Raw genomic sequence first — 19082 nt, forward strand, 5'->3', positions numbered from 1 at the left:
AAGAAACATGAGAAGGTTGTTGGTCAAAATATAACAGCAGTATTATTTGTATTGATGTATGTATGTATGTATGTATGTGTGTGTATACATTACGATCTGAGCTGGAGAGTTCAATGTTGACCATGAATATAGTTTGACCAAACAAAAACCATTCTTAGCACAAGGTCTAAGGTCAACCACTTGGTACACATTTACCAGAGCTTTCAGCCACATCCTGGTCTTGATCAGTCGAAAGTTGGCTCGGCTTTACAGTTATTTATTTTATTTTTTGTAAGAAAAAACATAAATATTACCAATCAACTGGAGTTTGAAGTTTAGGCCTATTACTCATCCTTGGCAAGTAAAACCAAGCGATACTTTATGAAGATATGGTTATGTATAACATAAAATATATTTTCATATTTGGGATTTTGGGGAACTAGTCTTTCAGTGAGTTTCAGGCTAACATTATATAAATATTATTTTTTAAACGTATATTATGGTAGTATCGGTATTTAAGCCGATGTATTAGTTAATGATGATGCTGGTGTTCTCCATCACTATAAGCACAGTATATAGTGCAAGTATATAGTGCATATATTTCTCTATAATATTCCTATGATTCTTCTTGAGCAGCTTCTACAGCACTAACCCATAATGTAAAATTCCCAGGATAAAAGGTTGCCGGCTGCAGGTTTAAAAACAACGACACAGTAATTCTGTCTGCAGTGTGAGACAGTTGGGAGCCGGCCTATGGGCTACAGCGCCTCAGACATGGACGGCTGCCCGGCTTCACTGTTCGTCATCGCGTTTTTTCCCAGCGTCCTCCTGCGTATGCGACCGACGGGCTGATTTCATAACGTGGGGAGGAAGAGAGGAATGGGGCTTTGAGAGCGGATGAGCACCAGACCCGGTCGGTTCTGTGCACCCAACGGTGTTATCTCTATTCCCGGGCCGTGCAGACGGTGCACTAGAGGAGATGCGGTAGTGGAGGCTGCTGATGCTGCTGTCCGATCAGCTGTTTTTTTTGTCTTGAGCATCATCGCCGCTACGGCCAGAGAGACCCGAGATCAAGCTCCGGAGCCAGGGGACACCGCAGACCGGATAACACAGGATGGAGTTCAAGCATCTGGTGGAGGCGGCGGAGAAGTGGTGCTCCGGGAACCCGTTCGACCTCATATTCGCCGAGGAGGACGACGAGAGGCGGCTTGACTTTTACGCAGAGCCCGGCGTCTCCTTCTACGTGCTGTGTCCCGGCGGCACCGACAGTTTCGTAAGTGAGGTTCTACAGGGCCTTTAGCTCTCGCACTCTCGATGTGTGTGTGTGTGTGTGTGTGTGTGTTCATGTAGGTGTGTCGAGGGTGGGTTGGAGGTGGGGTTGTCCTTCTTGGTCCCGGCTGATAGACACGGGGGAGGAGAGGAGAGGAGAGGAGGTGGGCCTTTGGGCGAAGAGTGGAGGGATGATGTCATTTTAGGTTGGGTGCACCCCCCCTCCACCTCTATCGATGGTGTTTTTTCCCTTCATCATAATCAACTGCGATAACCCTCTGAACCAGAACACCAACAAATTGTCCAGGTTATAAAAACACGAGGCCTGTGAATTTCAAAATAAAAGCTCTGCACAACATCATGTTGCATTAGGAACACAAAGAAGGCCTCTTATATTAAAGTGAAGACCTCGATGTATTCGTTGGGACATATAAGTAGTTTACTTTTCTCGTAAAATGTAATTTTCTTCATATTTTTATTTATAGCAATGAAGGCCTCGTTCTGTCAAAAAGCTCAAACTTAGTTTTTTATACCAGACTAGTGAGTCGATGATTATCTCCATAGTTAATTCACTGACTGACTTATTTGTTTAGAGACGTTCCTGTTCTGCAGACATATAGTAAATAATTAACAAGGGACACATTTCCATATCTTTCTTTCGAAGGAATTATTGACAGTTCTCTGCTGTGATACATAATCCAAATAATCCCAGTGAAACTTTATAAAAAATGTTTGCCCAGACACAAATAAAGTAAACTAATTTAAATATTTGATGCTGTTGTTTAAATATGTTATCCATGGTCTAAAGTATGTTTCTAAGAGCCTGAGCGATATCAGATATATGTGAATCTTTTCTGTACATTAATTATTGAACATGAACCTCTTACATAGTTAAAATAGTCTAAACACCCAAAAACAATATGGAGGATATGAGCTCAGTGAAGGGCTGAGCAATGTATGGAAAATCAAATATTACAATATTATCACCAAATACCTTGATATTGATAATGTGACGATATAGGGCTGACCAGTGGTGCTTTCAAAAAATATCTACACAATGAAACTTTTGATAAATCATTTTCAATAATGTGGTTATGATTAAGTGGGCAAAGGCGGATAATATAACAACTTTTTACTGTAATGAATCCTTAGAACCAGGAAAAGACTAGACGTATGCCATATAACGGTATACAAAATGTTACATATCTGATCTCATATTACAATACCAGTAGAATATTAATATATTGCTCAGAGCTCAGTGTCTTGGCTGGCAGCTACAGACCGTCTTGACACTGGCTACATCCTGATCCAGTGTGGTGCAGTGGTGGTGTTGTGAGCCCATAAAGCTGCCGAGGCCAGACCCGCCCTGCTCCCTCCTCCTGCTCAGTGACGGGGGCTCACAGGGCGGGGAGCAGATGGAGATGACCCAGGAGCCGAGGCGTCTGTTCAGTCAATAACACATTATGTCACACCGACAGTGCCTCTCCCACTGACAGCAGAGCAGGGCTGCTTAAACATGGGGGCTCTCCACGGCTGGTGGTGGAAAAATATACGACTGCTGCATCATCAAACCATTTTATTCAGAATATCACAACAGAGGAAAACACAAGCCCACAGCAGAGGGTTAGATAAGTATATATGTACCTATGTGGTTAGATGTCTCACCACCAACTTAATTTATCACCTCCCTTCCTTTTTGTCTCACTTTATCTCCCTCACAACAATCAGTTTGTCTCCAGCTTTTCTATCTATCTATCTAATGCATGTTAACTGCTGCAGCACTGACACTTGTGGACACACACACACACACACACACACCTTCACAGCTCTCTGTCCAGAATAACTCTGTCTCTCGCTCGATCAATACTTCTCTCTCTCTCTCTCGTGTTGTTGCACTGGCCTTTCACTGGAGGGCGCTGTGAGATCAGTTCCACCATAACAAGAGCACAGCTGCACATCATTGGTTTTTTCCACATCTGTAATTTCCCTCAGGGCGAGTTTTATTAGTTTTCAGTCATCCAGGTCGGGTGATGCAGCGTTTAGCAGCTGAACATCAAGAGCGGTCTGATTTTGCTTTTGTGAGATCTGCTGAAAGATGGAGATTGTGCCGGCTCAGCAGAGGCACACCCTCACGTGAAAGTCCATCCGTCAGTGTCAAACTGGAACAACCAGAGCCGGAGGGCTCGATATAATCCCCGTCTGCAACGCTATGAAAACAATACTCCCCGGACTGATTTACTTGACTCTCACGTGACTTCTAAAACTCTCACTTGTTCCTTCCACACATTGTGAAACAGAAAAAGAGTTAAACCTTACATTTCCATAAATTACAATAATAATGACATTTAGGTGATTTTTGATGGGCTTTTAAAGGGATAATAATGGAGGAATTAATAAATTGTAATAGATTATGGCATTTTGAAGAGGGCCTTATTTTTTAAATTAAGGTCAACATGGTTTTCATGACGTTAGGTCATTTTCTAAGGGTTTTAAAACCCATTAAAATCATGCAAAGCACCTTATTAAAAATAATAATTTATTTGTTAATCATGTTTGGCATGAACTGTTCACCTTAAATGAAATATTAAACATCTTTTAAGGTGTTTTCATGGTTATGATCTGTGCATATATTAAATTTAATTAATAATTTACAATTGTTCATTTACTCCAAAATACTGTTAAGAATAACTCCCTTCATTTTCACTTGTAATCCTTAATTCACTAATCCCAAATGATTTCCTAAAATAATGAAACATCATACTCGAAGGCTTTTTAGTTAAACTAACCCAAACGTAAACAACAAAGCCTGCAGACTCCACATTAAGATCACCTGCCTTTGTTTTACACCTGCTGCCTGTTTCCTCCATGTCACATGTGCACACTTGGCAAGACACCTCATAGCATTACCGAATACATTATCTGTAACCGTTCAGCCTTTCGACTCCAATTAAACAACACTAAAAGTAAGTGAGGCGGTGTTGGCCTATCACAAGCAGATGTGTATCTATGCAGAGCTTTGAAAAGGGGGAAATGTGGTTGATTTTAATCACAAATTATGTGTAAAGCGAGAAATTAATCCACTTCTAGCAACATACAGAAAACATGCAGAAGAGCATCCTTAAATCAATTTGTGGGGAGAATTCGTTAAATGAATTATTTTTAATCAAGCAAAGTAAAAATACAAATGTATGAAAATGTGTTTTTGAGGAGGATGGGGCCTTGTCTCTCTTGGGACTATGACACTTGTTGTTGTTTTATTGTTGTATGTATTCATTTGATTATTTCAGTCTGTATACATGTTGTAAATACATAAATCTAATCTAATCTGACTGGAACTCTTATCTGAGTAGGAAGTACAATTCATTGTTACTTAATACAGTTTTATTGGCCATCAGCAATACGTAAGACGTAAACTCACCAGGTCACGTTAGAGTTTAAACCCAGGTTTTACACTAAGCACCGCCCTCAGACTAAACAGGCGTTGTGATAAGAAAGATTGTTATCTTTGCTAGAAGTGAAAGCACAGAGTATTGTACGGCACATGTGTGAATGGATGTTCATCTAATGAGCGTAACGAGGGAAGTTTTCTTTGGGTAACACTTTACACGCAAAGTCCTGAAACAAAACATTCCTGAATAACTGTCCTTCATATTCTGATGCGTTTCCACTATAGCTGCAGTGGGGAGACAACATTTTAAGCAATGGTTATGTTATAATGAAGAAAGGGTGCATTCCTAACAACTGGGGCTAATGAAAACCATAACTAATATTGTGTAAAACATAATGAATTCTAAGCTTTTGGTTTGGGGACATTCAGCACCAGATTCAGAGTTAATCGGCAACGATTCATGAAGAAAGTGGTCAGTATGTAGATCCATGTTTAGTATTTATAACAAATTATATAGCAGTCTGGTCTTAAGAATTTATCTGTACTCCTTGTTTCTGATTTATTCATGAACTATTATTGTTATTTTCTTACACTTTTGGTAAACATTCAGAACCTTGCGTATGTTTAAGAGTCCCCACTGTTTGTTATTTTCCCTCCTTTGTGCTGCATGTCCTTGAAAAAATGTCTCTTTATCTGGTTTAATTGCTTTGTTCTAGTTTTCTTTTGCCTTTCTTGCTCTTGACCCAGCTTTACATATTTACTGGTCAATTCCTGCAAGTTGCTTCACTCCATTCAGCCCCCATGAAGCATCGCTGGTGGAGGAAGCGCAACAATATCACATCGCATGGCAATATTTTATATTTTTGTTAGTTTAATTTACGGAGAGGAATAAAGTTTACGCTCTCTCCTTTCATGCACGAGCTGAATCCATTTTTTTTTTTGTTCAGTGACGTTAGGTGTCTGCACACAAATTGGTGAACTCATGCAATGTTTTCGCCATGCCTTGTTTGAAATGAAGCCTACTTTCTTCATCTTTTGTTTTTGTCTGCAGCACGTGTGGAGCGAGAGTGAGGACTGCCTTCCCTTCCTACAGTTGGCCCAGGACTACATCTCCTCCTGCGGGAAGAAGACCCTGCTGGAGGTGCTGGAGAAGGTCTTCACATCCTTCAGGCCTGTACGGGAACAAACTGTTTTCTTTTTAACACGCCGCACCAAATCACAGCACAGTGACCCCTGCTCACTGTTTCTTGCTCCGTTACAATCCTGATACATTCTGTTCTCTCTGGTGCGGACAAAACATGTCGAGCTCCACCCAGAGTTATGACATTTTCATGTTGCCTTGCTTATCGGCAAGTGTTACAAAACAAGAGCAGGATATAAAGCATGATTCAAAGCTTTTTGTTTTTTTTATGAATTCATTGAATAGTCTTGCTATTTGACATGTAAGAGTACTTGGATGTCACATGTAATTTATATTAATGTAAGAAAGCAAATACCCAAAATGTCAGATTACCCCTTTCTTTGATGTGTTTTCAGGGGTAAATAAAGGATCAGTTGGGACTATTTTAAGTGATTGTTAGTATACAATGTGGTATAAGAAATTAAATGAAAATACAGAAATATTATCAAATTATACTCAACACTGTTGGGCATTAATAAAAGGCTGTAGATCATGTTGCTACTGAATGTTTGCCGCGTCATTAAACTGCCTCCGTACAAGACAGAAAGAAATTGTGTTTTACACACACGTACTGTACACACACATCTTCATTTTACAACCTGTGTAACTCGACCTTCTCTTTTCACCCCGTTAGCTGCTGGGTCTGCCAGACATAGAAGACGACAGTTTTGAGCATTACCACGCCGACATGGAGGGGGAACCGGGGCCCGACCACCAGCAGATGGGGGTCAGCCAGCAGTGATTCGCCCCCGAGACGAGGCCTGCGGCTGTGGGGCAGAGCTGCTCAGAAGCTCTGGGCCTCATCAACCAATCAGCCCAAACACTTAACAACACACACATACTTACGACCAACTCGCTAAAAATGCACCACCATGTTCTTGAATGTCTCAGTGGCTTTGCTTCCCAAAGAGTGCACTCTGTTGCACTGTGTTGACCCCCCCCCCCCCCCTCCTCCAACCAAACAAACACACACACACACACACACATTGGGGCTATGTGAGCCGTACCATGTACAATGCAACAATCCTAATCATTCACCATCTGGTTAGTTAAAGTTCCACAGCACAGCAATATTACATCAGCCTCAGCTGGCTTTGTTATGCAGAAAAACAGTCAGATGTTACCGCAATGCACACATCCCCCCCACCCCCCCGCCGTGGCTTTGGAGATGAATGTGACAGATAACCTACTTCCTCAGCCTGTCTGTTGAAACAGATGATACACGAGAGACAGTTTAAAGACAAATAGGTGAAAACTGACGGTTTGTGGCCGCGTGAGGCAACTGGAGTGTCACAGATAAAGAGAGAGAGGGAGGGAAGGAAGGAGAAGCGGCGTAAAGTTTTCCACTTATAGCTGTGACGTATAGATTCAGATGGGGGAAGCTCTCAAACTATCCAGTTTCAAACACACGGTTAAAATAGTCTAGTGGAGGTTATAATCAAAAGCATTTTACACCTCACGTGGAAATCAAAGTGTGCAGCTTTACAGTAGCATGAGGTGTGTCTCTTGATGTTTCTATAAGGCAGTGCACCTCAAAGAGTTAAAAGTCACTAAATGAGGTCGTTTTTAATCAATGTTACTATCATATGACCATCAAAACAAAGGCCCATGCTGCAGCTTAAGCCCTTCCCGTTTTGGGTGTCTCATTGTCACATGACACCTTAGTTCTTCTGTCCCGTCGTCTTCCTGGTTGTTGGTGGTTCGCAGTTTTTCCTCCTTTCTCAGCACAATCTGATGAGATAACTTCCCAGATTTAGAAAAAAGTTGATGTTTTGAATTTACCGGTGCCTTTCGAGGTTTCTCTTAACCATAACCATAGTTTAATAAGTGCACACCCAAAAATCCCTGAGTGATATCACAGAGGGGAGAGAAAATATTTAATGACCACCCTTTCGCCTGTTATCTCTAATCTCACAGTGCATTGTTGTATGTCACATCCAGTGCACTGCAATGCTTCAGGCCTTCAACCACTCGATCCACAAGCAAGACTGTTTCAGAGGTTTCTCCTCAGCCTGTTTACTTTGGCTTGTAAATGTTTGTCTTTTTATTGCCTATTTGAATGTTTCTCATGCGGTGTATCTTCTGTTTGTCCTCCGATGTGTGTGAAATTGTTCAATAAACCGTGTGAACTGAGCGTTCCTCGTGCGTATGTCTTCTTTCTCTTAAATGGCCTGAAGTTAAAGCAACACAAAGCGCTAAACATGGAGGGCTTTTCATATCTCAGACTGGTGACCTGCTGCCAAACAGCCCGCTGGTGTTACTGGGATTGACGTCACGTTCCACCTGACGCGCCCACTCTGACGCTAGAGACAAGAATGGAACTGCAGACAGGAAGCTATGTATTGGCCTTCAAAGTAAAATCCCAGCAGATGTCTATTAATTAATGGAGTTTTCAGTACAGTTCAGAGAGAAATTTATTTATTTTGACTGCTTTTGCGACTAGTTACTTTCCATATAAAGATACAAAATATATGAACAGTTTATGAAATATGAAATACATTAAACCTTATATACAGTCTATGGATTAAACCACAGAAGTGTATGAGGCAGTTAAAATGAGCTCCACCTCTACCAACAACATCATTTAAGTACCGTTTGTTAATGCAACAATATAATGATCCAATAATCTGATGACAGAAGTATTCTGATCCGTATTAAAGTAAAAGTAGTAATACCACACCGTACACATACAAATGTAAAAGTCCTGCTTTAAAATGTTACTGAAGTAAAAAGAAATATAATCAGGCAAATGTGTCAAAAGCAAAATAATAAAATGTCTGTTGTATTTTTATATGCGATTAAACCATACTCTTGCTTTTATGTGAAGCGGGATTTGTATGGAAGTAATTTTAACTATTTTATACAGGACTGCAGCTCATGATTATTTTCAGAATGGATTCATCTGCTGATGATACCGCTGTCCTTGACCCTTATGCTTTTTGGTTGCTAATTGCAATAACCTATATTGGTTACTTGTTTGTCTTAAACAGTGGCAATTGATGTTAAGTACATTGAGCCACATTTAATGAATGAAAAGTATTATACAAGTGAAGTTTATTTTCATATTATTACCTCAGGATTTAATTACTCTTTCATTCATTAGTAAACTATAGGTCTAAATCTTCCAGACAGTTTGGTTGTCCAGTAATTTGCCTGTAGTCAGTTAGACGAAGTTGAGTAGCAGTAAAAAGTAGCATGAAATGGAAATACTCAAGTAAATATTGTACTTAAGTACACTACTTTGGTACAGTCACTTGATTACTTTACAAGACTGCAGTGGATACAGAATGATCCTGCAAAGGCAGGATGAAAGTGCAACAGTTACTTTGGCAAACACAGATAAATGCTGATTTAGTCCAATTCTACATTACAGTAACTTCCAGTTTCTCATGTTTTTTTCCATACCGTAAGTGGTGCGGTCACCACTTTTACTTTGAAGGCAATTTTATGTTATCCTGGTGAACTTTGGGTGGTTTGACGGAGCTGCCTCACAGAGAGGAGGAGTGCAATCCCTGCTTTTATTTTTCTTTTCAGACGGCCACAGTTGAGCACAAAAACAAACTTGAACCAGACGAGCTTTGAGTCAACACTTGCGCAAATGTCCTCGTCTGAGGTGGAGAAACCCACTACTTTTATCTGAAGAGATTTGATCTTTTTGTTTTTCCATTGTTGCAAAAAGGGAAGGGCTCTGCCAAGAAAAAAAAGCAACCATTTGGAAATTATGTTATGCTTCAGAAAGTGCGCACTTTACGCACAAGGCGCACCATGAAACTTTAAGATGTTGGATCACCTTGTCATTGTTGTTGTTCGCGTGTTAGGCTTTATTTCCTTTGTTGGTGTCAGTTCTAAAGAACTCGCTGTAACCATGTGTCGTGGCTAAATACTTTAAAGCGCGCACACACACACACTCACTCACTCACAAAAAGACTCGAGGCAGCATGGGGGCCAAACAGAGCAGCCCTGTATTTGATGGCAGAACTCGGGCTTATTCCAGCTCCGATCTCCCATCTGGAAACTCCAGCGGAGGGGGACGGATTGCGGGGTTTAGGTACACCAATGGACCAGATGGCCCCCGGATCCGTTACACAGGTGGAGGGCCAACCAGCTCCGGTCTCAATATACCGGCTGGCGTCAGGTCAGGGTCACACGTACTCAATCAGAGCCTCGATGGCACGGATGGTGACGAGGAGGGCGAGCTGCCGCCTGAGGGCCACAGGTTGCTTATAGGGTCCCTACCGGCCCACCTGTCCCCTCATCTGCTGGGAGGTAAGATTGTTTACTAGAAACTAAAAACAGTTACTCCATAAAACATCTGCAAAGAAGTCAGTCACATTCATACCAGTAATAGTTATTGCTCTGTGCCTTTAAGAATTATTTTCATCTTCTGATTTCCTTATTCTAATATTTATTGTGTGTTTGTTGTTTTTAGTACACTGTGTAGTTTCCTTATCGTACCCAAGGGACTTTTATTTGGCATACCTGTAACATTTCTGGTCTTATTACTGTGTTTATGGCACCCAGTATGAGTTTAGAGTCAACATGTCAGTTCATGTTCAAGATATCATAAGCTATAAGCTAGCCATTACTGTCAAAGTTGCTTAGTACTTTTCCATTTGACACACGATACCTGGCATATGGTAATAGCAGTCTGATGACTGACTGAGCTCTTTGTTTAGCACTTCTGCACTTTTATTGTAGCCACAGGTGGCTCTGCAGTACTTCACTGTCTTCTTTTGCTTCTCTGTCTTGCAAAACATGGCCTGTTTTTCTCTTCGACTGAGAGGGAAGAGTGCATTATGTAGGTCAGCAGATAAGAGCTTCCTGCTGGTTACACATTGCCTGGCACACACTCGCACAAACTCATACACACACACTTCCTGAATGTGCAAGTCTAGATGTTTGTCAACTGGTCGGTTGTCTCCAGACCAGACCACAATAAAACAAGACCTAAACTAATAGTACTGTCACAGCGCTCCAACATACATGTCATTACAATACTCCATTTTACAGTGTTTCCTGAATCCTCATGGCGGTTGGAGCTCTTGTAAATGCTCCAATTTCCTCATCTTGCTTAACATAGTCAATAAAAAAACGGCAGGATTTTCACCTCCCTCTAATTTCCTCTAAATTCCCAGATGAGGAAGTCTAATCATTAAGAACCTCTTCAATAACCTTTGCTCATCAGACCCATGTGATTGTTACCCTGCAGGCCTGACATTGTGCCCACAGGATTATGCTCGCTTACAAACACATGACACAACACCAACATGAGCTGCACACCAGACACAGAGATAATAACTGCCTGCATATATAATGCATTTGTTGTTATTCTCTCGACTGAGGTGTTATAATGTTAGACAGAATGTTAGCTTATCTCAGGTCAAGCAGCGCCTGGCTTATCAATATTTATGCAGCTGAGAAGATGCACAGAGGGGGGAACTAATACATGACTGTGTACATTTCATACATGCAGTGCATAAAGTTGTTTACAGCACACAGAGAGCTGGCAAGTGCACAGAGGTGAAACACCATGCAGGTCTATGTAAGATCAAACTCATTCTAAGTGTCCCACGCCCTCTGTTGTGTACATATCAATAAAAAGTAATGAGAGAGAAGTTGGCACATCTCTGTCCTCATGTTCTTGCCTTTGTGTTTTCCTCCGCAGGCTTCCACTGTCCTGTTTGCTCCAAGTTTATGGCATCGGATGAAATAGAGAAGCACCTGCTCATGTGTTTCAGCAAAACGCGCCTCACCTACAACAGTAAGAAATCAGGGGTGAAAGTGCAAGAGGGCATGGGATGGTCTTAAAGTTAAAGGATTTGGTATTAGTGTTTGGCCACAGCTACCATGTTAATCTGTTATTCTCCATTACAAGTAAAGGAGTAGAAATCTGATTTAGAGTGGAGTTAATCAAGTACATGTACTTATTTACATTCGACCATTGCCTCTGTGCTCCCTTCCTTAGTCACAATGGTATGTCATATTGTTTCTACAACTGGATCACGAGGATGATCAGGAATTAATTTACAAAATCTTGCATTAAAAGATTCATGGATAGACTAGTCAGCCACAGAAATACACCTACATTATACAATGTAGCATGCCGATGTGCAGCCGCACCTCTACACACCCACCTATATGTATTCGACTGTGTTAGCTTCCTGCTGGTAATACACACACACACACACACACAAACACAGGAAAAGGCAAACTCATTTTGTCTGTTTACAAGAGTAAAGATCGCTCGTCTTTAAATGTTGATGCATGCGCAAAGGCCTGCGCACACACCCACAGCAGCATGAATATCACTGACAAATGTACAGTACATGCAGCTCACGGACTGCTCAGTGTGTCGTAGCTCATCAAAGGCATACGGATGTGTAAAACCTATACGATCATCCCTTTATCATTCACCTCACCCAAGCAAATATTTTCGTAAGCGCATTCTATCTTACCTCTCCTTCATTTTAAAATGAGCACATAAAAAGCTACAAAGAGTTCTAGTTACTGCTTCGCCTCAGGTAGTGACACCTGTCATAGCTTAATATACAGGTAAACATGAGAAAACGTCATCATGCCTGTTATTGAATACCATCAAGCTATTATACAAAGAGGATAGTCTAAACTAAACTATATTCAAAATAACACAACCTCTTCCCACTGGAGACGGCATCATTTACTAAAGAGGGATACAAGTTCTCATCAGGGCACAGATGACAACAGGTGTTCTGGTACTAAAGGTTAAACAGATGGTTGTACAGGATTCAGTGACTGAACTGAACATCTGATGCATGGTTTGGTGTGCGAGGCCGCTCTTCCCTCAGTTTGTCTCTATCCGTATTGTCTTTCTCAGAGGACATCCTGTCCAGAGACTCTGGGGAATGTGCCATCTGTTTAGATGAGCTGGAGCAGGGAGACACCATTGCCAGGCTGCCCTGCCTCTGTATCTATCATAAAGGGTAACTAACACACACAAACACACAATAATAAACCAAAAAATAGTTTGACAAATGCACAAAATGCACCAAGTGTAAACAGTCACGACTCCCAAAGGCAGCCTAAGCTTCATTCTTAGAACACAAACATCAGAGTGGTATCAGTCTCTAACTCACAATGTCAAATTGTTCCAGTAATACAGATGTTACTTGTCAATAGCAATGCAAGAACCATAGACTGTATGTTAAAAGTAGAACTAGTCACCGTTATGTAACCCGCTGGTTTGTGGAACAGGGTTTTGGGGTCTTGAATTTAAGATTTAGCTAAGTGCAACCGAATGTTGAATAAGACATTTTTAGGCAACCAAAAATGATCCAATTAACTTTCAAGAGCTGAAAACACACTGTGAAAGAGTTAAACTTCTTCACTTTTTAGACCCGGAGGCTGCTGTCTTGTAAAAGAGCCAATTTGCAATGTTGTGCAATGCACTGACCTATATATCTAATCATTATGTAAAAATGACAATAATGAAAAGACAGGTGGATGGAGAGGCAGTGAAACAATTTTAAAGTTTATAATTATAAAAGAAGAAAAGAAACACTTGTTCATATATGAAAAATAAATAAATAATATAAATACAGTTATTCACTGTTTTGCTGAGAGTATCAAGAGAGGATCGACACCACTCTCATGTCTTTATGCTGAATGTGAAGCTACCACCAACATCTGGTAAGTTTAGCTCAGCAGAAAGGGGAAACGGCTCCGTTCATTCGTAACAAAATCAGTAAAACAAGATATAACACGTTAGTACGCTTTAAAGGTGCCGGTAGGCCAGTTGTGTTACCTTTTGGAGGGAGCCAGGCTATAGCTGTTTCCCCCTGTTTCCATTCTTTAGGCTGAGCTAAGCTAACCTGCCGCTCATGGTAAACCTATATTAAACAGACTGATATGAGTGTGGTATCCACCTTCTCATCAATCCCTCAGCAAGAAAGCAAATAGGCGCAGTAAGAGGCCACAAATATAATATCACTAATATCAGTTTGTGAATGAAACACCTTGAGAAAACACACACACATTGCCATCCGGGTAATTAGATCATTTATAAAATAAGAGATAATTTGACCAAATAAATAGTGGTTTTTATTGTGATTATTCGAGCTAAATGTAATTCAGCTCATTTTTTCCACCTGCTTTGATCACAGGGGACGAACCTCCCTGTTGTCTTCCTCTTCCTGTTTCAGGTGTATAGACGAGTGGTTTCAGGTGAATCGCTCGTGTCCGGAGCATCCCGCCGACTAGGAGCTGCAGGAGTACAGTTTCAGTCCGCTGTACATCACTGTGGTGGACTGTGCGCCCTGACCTCATCACAACACCGTCTGTTCCAGCCGAGCATCAGCGCTCCTCAGGGATTGTAAGACATTGTTGTGAACATAATTTTTCATATTGCCTCATGGAATAGTGATGTACTTTGGATATGTTTCTCTAGACGTCGTGGGATGTTCAAAGAACCACTGGTCGAGTAATTTTATCTCCAGAAAATATGTGAATGTTCCTTATGACACCTTCTGGCCTAAAGTGGGTTAATGAAACCTGGGATCTGAACCGTTTGACTGAACAGGGTGTGGTTTTATATCAGAGGACTTGTGTAACCAACATGGTGCGAGGATTACGGCTCTTTTCAGCAGAGATTTAAATTGAGAGACTGTTCAGACTTGATCAGAAGGCTGAAGGCTGATGTTGTGCAATGTAAAACAAAAAAGCCATTCAGAGTTAGAAATGCCTTTTTCAGCTTTAAGGGATGATTACAGTGTTGATCGTAGTTAGGATGTAGATCTTAATTTTATCGTGAAATTGGCTAAATCACTCTTTTGTTAAACAATCATGTGTCCTCGACCAAATAGTCTAATGTGAAATAGTCTTTGTTAATCATTTGTCCGTTAAGAACCACAGTAATGTGATCGTGTAGTTTAGTGGTGGAATCAGAGATAAAACATATATAATAATGATTCATACTCTAAGGAGTGCCATAATATGCTGCTATGTCATAGACTGGAATGTTTTCCTATAACCTTTGAACGTTTGTTTATTGTTCTTTCTATTTGTACTGTAAGATTTTGCACAACAATAAATGTTTTGTCTTTGTGTCTCGATACTGCATACAAACTAGTACACATGTTTATGTAAAGGCATAATTTATATATTTATCTGAAATGGAAATGACTCATCCTCCAATGAGATGCATTTCTTTCGTCTAAGATGGCTGGAGACGAGGAATAAGAAGACGGGAAAAGAGGAAATAAAAATGATTTTAAAATAGATTAAGAAAAGAAAATATTTTCATACAATGGATGTATAATTAACACAGAGAGTCTGCAGTTTGCAGTTGGCAAAAAGAAATGGTATCATCTATCAAAGAATTTCCACTCTTACAATCCAAAAACAAGACAGCTGATTACTTAAGTCCTATCAGCCGTAGACAGCAGTGAAGATAAGTAACGACTCGCTAGACGTGGGCATGAATGGACATGGATAGAATTGATTAAGTGTTCTTTCTGTTTGTTGCAAAGTGAGCAGTGTGATCTTAATTTGTTGTGTTGCAGAGATAATACCTCAGCATTTCTTGGAATATATCACAGAAGGTGTTTTTCCTTATGGAAAATTATAAAGTCTGTGGATAGCCTTTGAAAATTAATGTTTACTTATTGCATTTTCTATCCAGACTGAAACCGCACATGTTAGATAGATGTAAAAGAAAGTTCACTTCACTAACTCTCTTTAGCTTATATGTGTTTTATGGCAAATGTTCGAATGATTGATTGGAGAAGTGTTAGAAACTTAAAAAGTCCCCTTAAATAAGTCAAAAACAAGGAGACCGTCTTTATACCAGTGTTAGATGAATATGGTCTTGATTTTGTATTGTATATTTAGTATATTTTGATTGTTTGCTTTTTAAATCTTTATATATCCAAAACAATCTTCAATCATAACATTATGCAAATCTTACACTACTACAACACTGTTCATCTGAAGGACTTTTCATGGATGTTTTACCACAAAAACAAACAAGCGAACGCATACGCGTGACGTAATCACGTCGTGGACGTGCTGTCGCTCGTTTGATTACGTAATGCGCAAAGAACGTAACATTTACGGAAGAGTACACAGCAGCCGCAACAGTTAGCGGGGTTTTGTCTTGTTAGAGTTATCAAGCTACGTATTTAATACGCATTCATTTTTTTTTTTTTAATCAAAGGTACGTTTTAGGTTATTATTCTCTTATTCCAATCTAACGTGTAAAGTTCCATTGTTTCCTCTTTCAGACTTTTCCTTGGCTAACGTCACTTCAAGCTCGCTAGCTAGCTAGCTAGCTGTAAGCTAGCCGTAAGCTAGCGTTAGCTGTTGTTGTTTACTGCACATTTCCACCAAACTATGAGCAGAAATCCCGATTTATCTGGATGTTAACTAGCTAATCGTCACTCTCACTGTCTCTTATACTAAGCTTAAGTCCATTGTGTGTTTTTCAGCTTGGGATCTGACTGCTTGTGAATCAAGATGTCGTACATGCTACCACATCTCCACAATGGCTGGCAGGTGGACCAAGCCATCCTGTCTGAGGAGGACCGAGTCCTCGTGATCCGCTTCGGACACGACTGGGACCCCACGTGTATGAAGATGGACGAGGTCCTCTACAGCATCGCTGAAAAGGTTTGATTTCGTGTCTGATCCAATCTACAATCCGTGTGTGTGTGTGTGTGTGTGTGTGTGTGTGTTATAACATTAGCAGCATTAGCCACTCACTGCTATCTGACCAGAACTCTTTATTCCAGAAGGGGAGGTAATCCTTAAGATTTCAGTCCTGGTTGAATTAGAATGTTTAGAATGTAAACAATGGAAGTGTGCTTGAGTTTAGCAGTCTGGTGATTAGCTGAAGTTTACCGATCAGAATCTAAAACCTGCTTTGATATTAGTTTGTTACTCAGGAATATCTAAAGTTTCCACAGTCATGTGTTCAGTCATTGTATTGACAGCTGTGATTTGCCCTCACATTCTAATATTACACAGAGTCACGTCACTCTCAGTGCCAAACATCTGCATCCCGAGGTATCAGAGCTCCATTGACCAATTCCTACTGTATTAATAAACCTTTTAGAAATGCTTGCCAGTGATATTCAGCCATTAGGACAATCAGGAGCAGTTTAGGGTTTTGATCTCAGCTGATGGATTTAGCAGGAAACAAAATCATGTGAGGATCCTTTTCTGGAATGCTGTAGATTGTTTTTCTCATGCAGATTTATACTGTCTGTGAAATGCATGTTGAGATTCATCACTATTTTCATCAGTGTTCACTGCTCCTGGCAGTTAATTGCTGATTTTATAGCTGAGATTCCCGTCAGTCCGTTATGTCGGGGTGTGTTGCTCTCAGTCAGCAGTCTGTAGACATGCTGCCAAAAATCTATGAAGAACAGATGAGGCATTACAGTAACTTCTTAAAGATGTAAGTTATACTATTTTTGAAGCCCATTTTTCACACTAGTGCACTAACAAGGATGAGGTAGGCAACGGAGGTTTGTGGCAAACATGTATAGCACTAGTTCATATCTTATGTATTATCATAAACACATTTAAAAGCAACAACAGTTGGCTAAAGTGCTGTTCAATCAAAAATAAAAACATAAAACAACCAAATAAACAGACAAAAGGACAATAAAATGATCAAAGCATTGAGGCAGCTCTCATTCTGAATCATACGGTTTAAAGAACAGGCAGTGTGCCGAACACGCAGAGGCAACTCGTTCCAGAGTTTGGGGGCTGCAACTTTAAAGCAGCAATCTCCCCTCAGCTTCAGCTTCAGCCTCGAGACAACCAGGAACAACTCGTCAGCGGACCTGAGGGACCTCGATGGGACGTGTGGTTGTCAAAGGTCAGAGAGAGAGAGGCTGGAGCCCATTTAATGATTAGTAGACAAACAATAACATCTTAAAATCAATCCTAAAGCGTAGAGGGAACCAGTGACAGGAGGCCAGTGTGAGGGGGGGGGGGGGGGGGGGGGGGGTGTCCTCTTGCTTGTGTGTTGCTGATAAACCAGAGCAGATGTCACGGAAAAAAACCGACGTGTGAGCTAGCAAAGCCGGTACTGTCATCAAGCCATCCAAGAGAATTGTTTAGTTTAATCCAGAAACTAACCTTTCCCTGTTGTGTTGCTCTGCCTGTAATGCTGAATATTGTTCATAATGATACATTCATGGTTTACTAATTGTCTCAATATTCTTCTTACGTACGTCCTGACAGGTGAAGAATTTTGCAGTCATTTACCTCGTGGACATCACAGAAGTGCCCGACTTCAACAAGATGTACGAGTTGTACGACCCCTGCACCGTCATGTTCTTCTTCAGGTAAGACGCTCAAAGTCTGATTTTTAAACTATCAGAGCTAATGTTGCTGTACGAGGAACGTCTCTTATGACGCCTCTTGTATGTCATTGTTGAGGAATTACTGTTCAACTTCATGTTGTTGTTGTTGTTTTTTTCCAGGAACAAACACATCATGATTGATTTGGGTACTGGTAACAACAACAAGATCAACTGGACAATGGAGGACAAGCAGGAGATGATAGACATTGTTGAAACGGTGTACCGGGGAGCCAGGAAGGGAAGAGGTCTGGTGGTGTCTCCAAAGGATTATTCTACAAAATACAGATATTGATTTCTTTATTTTTTTTATTCCATTTTTTTAGGAGTTTTTTGTGACATGACACACGGACTACAAATGACAAAAGTCATGGAAGATCTCTTTCAACATTTTTGTTTTTGCCAGTGAAACAGGACAATATTCTTATTAATGGCCGTGATCGTGTTACATTTGTTGTGTTTTTTTGTCTCGACTGATGTGTAATACAGTTTGTTTCAACAACAAGTTGTGTTTTTAAAAACAAAAACTCATTTCTGGGAAACAGGTGCTCAAGAAACCAGACACGGAGTAAAAGTCCTCGTACTTTAATGTAATAAACATGGATATTTACATATTAAAGTCTATTGCTGTAGGTCCTTTCAGTTCATCCAATCCGTCTCTTCAGTGTGACTAAAGTTGCTTACAACGGGGAAAAGTAGTTCAGAGCTTATTTTAGTCAAAATAAGTTTGAGGTCAAACTTTACACTGAAAAATAGGAAAGTGACATTTAGCATATTTAGTGATTTAATTCAATTTATTCAACAACAATTATTCCATTTTATTTAAATAGATTGTATTTCATGTTAATCTTGAAATACCTCAAATATATGAACTTATTTTGGTGCACTCAGTGCATTTCCCTAAAATGTCCAGCAGGTGGAG

At 40.4% G+C, this 19082-nt stretch overlaps 3 protein-coding genes across 3 annotated transcripts; all 3 read left to right on the plus strand.

The window, feature by feature from the left end:
• The first annotated feature begins 859 nt into the window (after positions 1-859).
• mturn (maturin, neural progenitor differentiation regulator homolog (Xenopus)) lies at positions 860-7950 on the plus strand. Its single transcript, XM_079175623.1, has 3 exons — positions 860-1252; positions 5688-5810; positions 6451-7950. Exons 1-3 carry the CDS (start codon positions 1094-1096, stop codon positions 6556-6558), a joined length of 390 nt encoding a protein of 129 aa, XP_079031749.1. The 5' UTR covers positions 860-1093; the 3' UTR covers positions 6559-7950.
• A 1409-nt stretch (positions 7951-9359) lies between these two features.
• On the plus strand, positions 9360-14907 carry LOC306707991 (E3 ubiquitin-protein ligase znrf2-like). Its single transcript, XM_079175669.1, has 4 exons — positions 9360-10082; positions 11482-11577; positions 12670-12775; positions 13994-14907. The coding sequence occupies exons 1-4, from the start codon at positions 9755-9757 to the stop codon at positions 14049-14051; spliced, it is 588 nt and encodes a 195-aa protein (XP_079031795.1). The 5' UTR covers positions 9360-9754; the 3' UTR covers positions 14052-14907.
• A 989-nt stretch (positions 14908-15896) lies between these two features.
• Positions 15897-18791, plus strand: txnl4a (thioredoxin-like 4A). The gene is made up of 4 exons (XM_079176465.1): positions 15897-16005; positions 16277-16457; positions 18042-18145; positions 18284-18791. The coding sequence occupies exons 2-4, from the start codon at positions 16305-16307 to the stop codon at positions 18453-18455; spliced, it is 429 nt and encodes a 142-aa protein (XP_079032591.1). The 5' UTR covers positions 15897-16005; positions 16277-16304; the 3' UTR covers positions 18456-18791.
• The last annotated feature ends 291 nt before the right edge of the window (positions 18792-19082 follow it).

Source organism: Pholis gunnellus (genome assembly GCF_910591455.1).
Source record: "Pholis gunnellus genome assembly, chromosome: 16".
Taxonomy (NCBI): domain Eukaryota; kingdom Metazoa; phylum Chordata; class Actinopteri; order Perciformes; family Pholidae; genus Pholis; species Pholis gunnellus.

Bases quoted from the DNA above. Each gene is read 5' to 3' on its own strand.
- mturn (XM_079175623.1), top strand. From the start codon at position 1,094: ATGGAGTTCAAGCATCTGGTGGAGGCGGCGGAGAAGTGGTGCTCCGGG. The intron at 1,253-5,687 runs GTAAGTGAGGTT...TTTTGTCTGCAG, and splicing joins CCGGCGGCACCGACAGTTTC to CACGTGTGGAGCGAGAGTGA. The intron at 5,811-6,450 runs GTACGGGAACAA...TCACCCCGTTAG, and splicing joins TCTTCACATCCTTCAGGCCT to CTGCTGGGTCTGCCAGACAT.
- LOC306707991 (XM_079175669.1), top strand. From the start codon at position 9,755: ATGGGGGCCAAACAGAGCAGCCCTGTATTTGATGGCAGAACTCGGGCT. The intron at 11,578-12,669 runs GTAAGAAATCAG...TGTCTTTCTCAG, and splicing joins AACGCGCCTCACCTACAACA to AGGACATCCTGTCCAGAGAC. The intron at 12,776-13,993 runs GTAACTAACACA...TTCCTGTTTCAG, and splicing joins CTCTGTATCTATCATAAAGG to GTGTATAGACGAGTGGTTTC.
- txnl4a (XM_079176465.1), top strand. From the start codon at position 16,305: ATGTCGTACATGCTACCACATCTCCACAATGGCTGGCAGGTGGACCAA. The intron at 16,458-18,041 runs GTTTGATTTCGT...ACGTCCTGACAG, and splicing joins TCTACAGCATCGCTGAAAAG to GTGAAGAATTTTGCAGTCAT. The intron at 18,146-18,283 runs GTAAGACGCTCA...GTTTTTTTCCAG, and splicing joins ACCGTCATGTTCTTCTTCAG to GAACAAACACATCATGATTG.